The 3,057-nt window shown below is 62.1% G+C and overlaps 1 protein-coding gene across 1 annotated transcript in view; it reads left to right on the top strand.

Annotated features, from left to right (window-relative positions):
• The window catches only part of Shank1 (SH3 and multiple ankyrin repeat domains 1), a 38,613-nt gene extending 35,971 nt beyond the window's left edge, over positions 1-2,642 (top strand). The window contains exons 24-25 of the mRNA XM_013027594.1: positions 52-223; positions 1,904-2,642. Coding sequence (XP_012883048.1) covers positions 52-223; positions 1,904-2,624 — 893 coding nt within the window. The 3' untranslated portion in view covers positions 2,625-2,642. The remainder of the gene's footprint in view (positions 1-51; positions 224-1,903) is intronic.
• Positions 2,643-3,057: the final 415 nt, after the last annotated feature.

Below are 3,057 nucleotides of genomic sequence, written 5' to 3'. Positions count from 1 at the left end.
TGCCCGGGCCTCTGGCGCCGCCGCCGGCCTCGGCCCTGGCCACCGTCAAAGCTAGCATCATCAGCGAACTCAGTTCCAAGCTCCAGCAGTTCGGGGGCTCCTCGGTCGCCGGGGGCGCTCTGCCGTGGGCCCGGGGAGGTGGCAGCGGCGGCGGCAGCGGGGACAGCCACCACGGGGGAGCCGGCTACGTCCCCGAGCGGACCTCCTCCCTCCAGCGGCAGAGGTAAGGGGGGGGGGAGCACGAGGCTGGCAGAGGAGGTTGAGCGGGGTCAGAGCCCACCCTGGGGTGACTGGCAGGAATAAGGCTGCGACTTTGCCACCTCCCAGTGGCGTCCCGAGTCTGTTAGGATCCCTTGCACCCCGCAGTGAGAACAACACCGGCTCCTGTCTGCGCCTTGAGGGGCAGGCCCCTGAAATCTGGGGGGCTTTTGGTTCCAAGGTCACAGCTAACAAGAGTGACCGAGGTCTGGGCCAAGGACTCCACCTCTCTGTAGAGAAGAGATCTGGCAGTCCCTACCTGAAGGTTTGGGAAGAGCCGGGCATGGTGGTACACACCTATAATCCCAGCTACAGGGGAGATGGTGGTAGAAAGCTGGAAGTCTGAAGCTTGCTAGGCAAAAGCACCAGACCCTTTCTGAAATACAAATTGGAAGCAAAAGCGCTGGAGGGAGGGGGAGACACAGTGGTAGAGGCCCAGGGTTCCATTGTCAGTACCACCAAATGAACAAAAACTAGGGAGAGTGGGGAAGGACAGGCGGCTGGGGGGGGGGGGGGCTGCTCCCAAAGCAGCTGCTTAGCTGAGATTGCCACAGTCTGAGCCGACTGGAGTCACATTCCAATTCAGCATCAGAGAAAGAGAGGTCCCTGGATTTCTGCTTGTCCATGGATTATTTGGGGCTCACATTCCACCAGGGGGGGGGTTCTTGGGCCTTGGAGACCTAAAGCACTCATTCTCGAGTGTTCTCAAGGAAGGAGAGGGTTGCTTACGTAGTCTATCAGGGCCTGTGTGCTGGACTTTTCATCTACATAGAAGACCACACTGAGCAAGAGCGAAGCTCAGGCCCAAGTGAGGATGGAGGCTGGACAAGAAGGAAAATAATCCTTGCAGCCATCCTTGGGGAGAAAGATGAAGAGGCAGCTTGGGGTGCTTGGAAAAGGGCTCTCAATTGACAGCTGAGAGGAGGGAAGGGAGTGGGGCCCCCCAAGTGTGCAGAGGGGGAAAGCCAGTTCAAAGGCCCAGAGGCAGGGTTGTGTTGGAGGAGGTAAAGGGATGAGGGGAACATTTTTCTCCCCTTGTTTCTTCTCTCTTTCATCTCCCTCTCTTCATCTTTCTCTCTGTCCCCCATTCCCTTCCATCTCTCTCCCATGAATGCTCACCATCTTTTTTTTTCTCTCTCTCTCTCTTTCTCCCTCTCACTTTCTCTCTCGTCTTCCTGTCTTCCACTCTGCTATGACTGGCCATAACCCAAAAGGCAGTATAGAGTAGTGGTTAAGAGCTCAGACTTCGGTGCCCTATAACTGCGCTCTGCCACTTCCTGGCTGTGTGTCCTTAGGCAAGTTACCTAACCCTGTCTGGGCCGCAGTTGTCCCGGGCGGCAGAGCTGTCCTGGGGCTTAAATTGAGACGTGATACCTAAAGTTCTTAGCACCAAGCCTGGCACACGTGAGCAGCAGTAAGTGGTGGCGATAACTATTATTATCATTTAATGTCTCTTTTTCTTTTCATCTCTCTTGGCTGTCGCCCTCTCCCTGTCCTCTCCTCTTTCTCTCCCTTCACTCTGTCCTGGCATTCATCTTACCCGGCCCTCCCTGCATCTCTCTCTCTCCATCTCTCTCCCCGCCCCCCTCCTGCCTCTCGGCCCTCCCCACCCTGCCCCTCCCCCTTCCCCCTTGTCACTTTTCAGACTCTCCGACGACCCCCAGTCCTCCTCGCTCCTCTCCAAGCCCGTCAGCAGCCTGTTTCAGAACTGGCCCAAAACCCCCCTGCCGCCGCTCCCCACGGGCGCCGGGGTCCCCCCCGCGGGCTCCGGGGCTGCCGGAGCCACCTCCCCGACGGCCTCGGCGGCCTCTTCATCCTCCCGCCACCTCCAGGGTGTGGACTTCGAGATGCGGCCGCCCCTGCTGCGCCGGGCCCCGAGCCCCTCGCTGCTGCCCGCCTCGGACCACAAGGTCAGCCCCGCGCCCCGGCCCTCGTCCCTGCCCATCCTGCCGTCTGGACCCCTCTACCCGGGCCTCTTCGACATCCGCGGCTCGCCCACCGGAGGCGCCGGAGGCTCCAGCGACCCCTTCGCCCCTGTCTTCGTGCCACCGCACCCCGGGATCTCCGGGGGGCTCGGAGGGGCCCTGGCCGGGGCCTCGCGCTCCCTCTCGCCCACTCGCCTGCTCTCGCTACCCCCGGACAAGCCGTTCGGCGCCAAACCTCTGGGGTTCTGGACCAAGTTCGACGTGGCCGACTGGTTGGAGTGGCTGGGCCTGGCCGAGCACCGGGCCCGGTTCCTGGACCACGAGATCGACGGCTCGCACCTGCCCGCCCTGACCAAGGAGGACTACGTGGATCTGGGCGTGACCAGGGTGGGCCACCGCATGAACATCGACCGCGCGCTCAAGTTCTTCCTGGAGAGGTGATGGACGGCCTGTGGGCCCGCCCGGCCTCAAGATCCCACGACCCCTCCAGGGCGGGGACCCTGTGGAAACTGCGCCCTGCCCTGTCCCCCGAGACCCCCTGAGGTCACGGGGGACGACCCGGAGGCCGGACACTGCACCTCACAGGAGGGAGCAGCTGACACCAGACTGCGTGTGTGACACGGGAAGGGGGGAATGTGGTAGTGGACGATGTGACGTGGTGGGGGGACTGGAGGGAAGAGTTGATGGGGGAGGGGACAGACAGAGCCATAGAGGGTCAGCCTCAAGCCTGACCGGATGGGGGCCATCCCCCAGGCCGCAGGAGAAGGGGTGCCCTCATATTCCACCACCTGCCGCCCCTCTCACAGCCTTCCTACCCACCGTCTCCAGCCCCTCGGCTCTCCCTGCCTCCCCTCTCCCCAGCACACACGGCTGC

The sequence above is a fragment of the Dipodomys ordii genome, unplaced genomic scaffold (genome assembly GCF_000151885.1).
Source record: "Dipodomys ordii isolate 6190 unplaced genomic scaffold, Dord_2.0 Scaffold105, whole genome shotgun sequence".
Lineage (NCBI taxonomy): Eukaryota > Metazoa > Chordata > Mammalia > Rodentia > Heteromyidae > Dipodomys > Dipodomys ordii.
The sequence above is the reverse complement of the archived record's forward strand: the minus strand, read 5'-3'. Positions and strand labels throughout refer to the sequence as shown.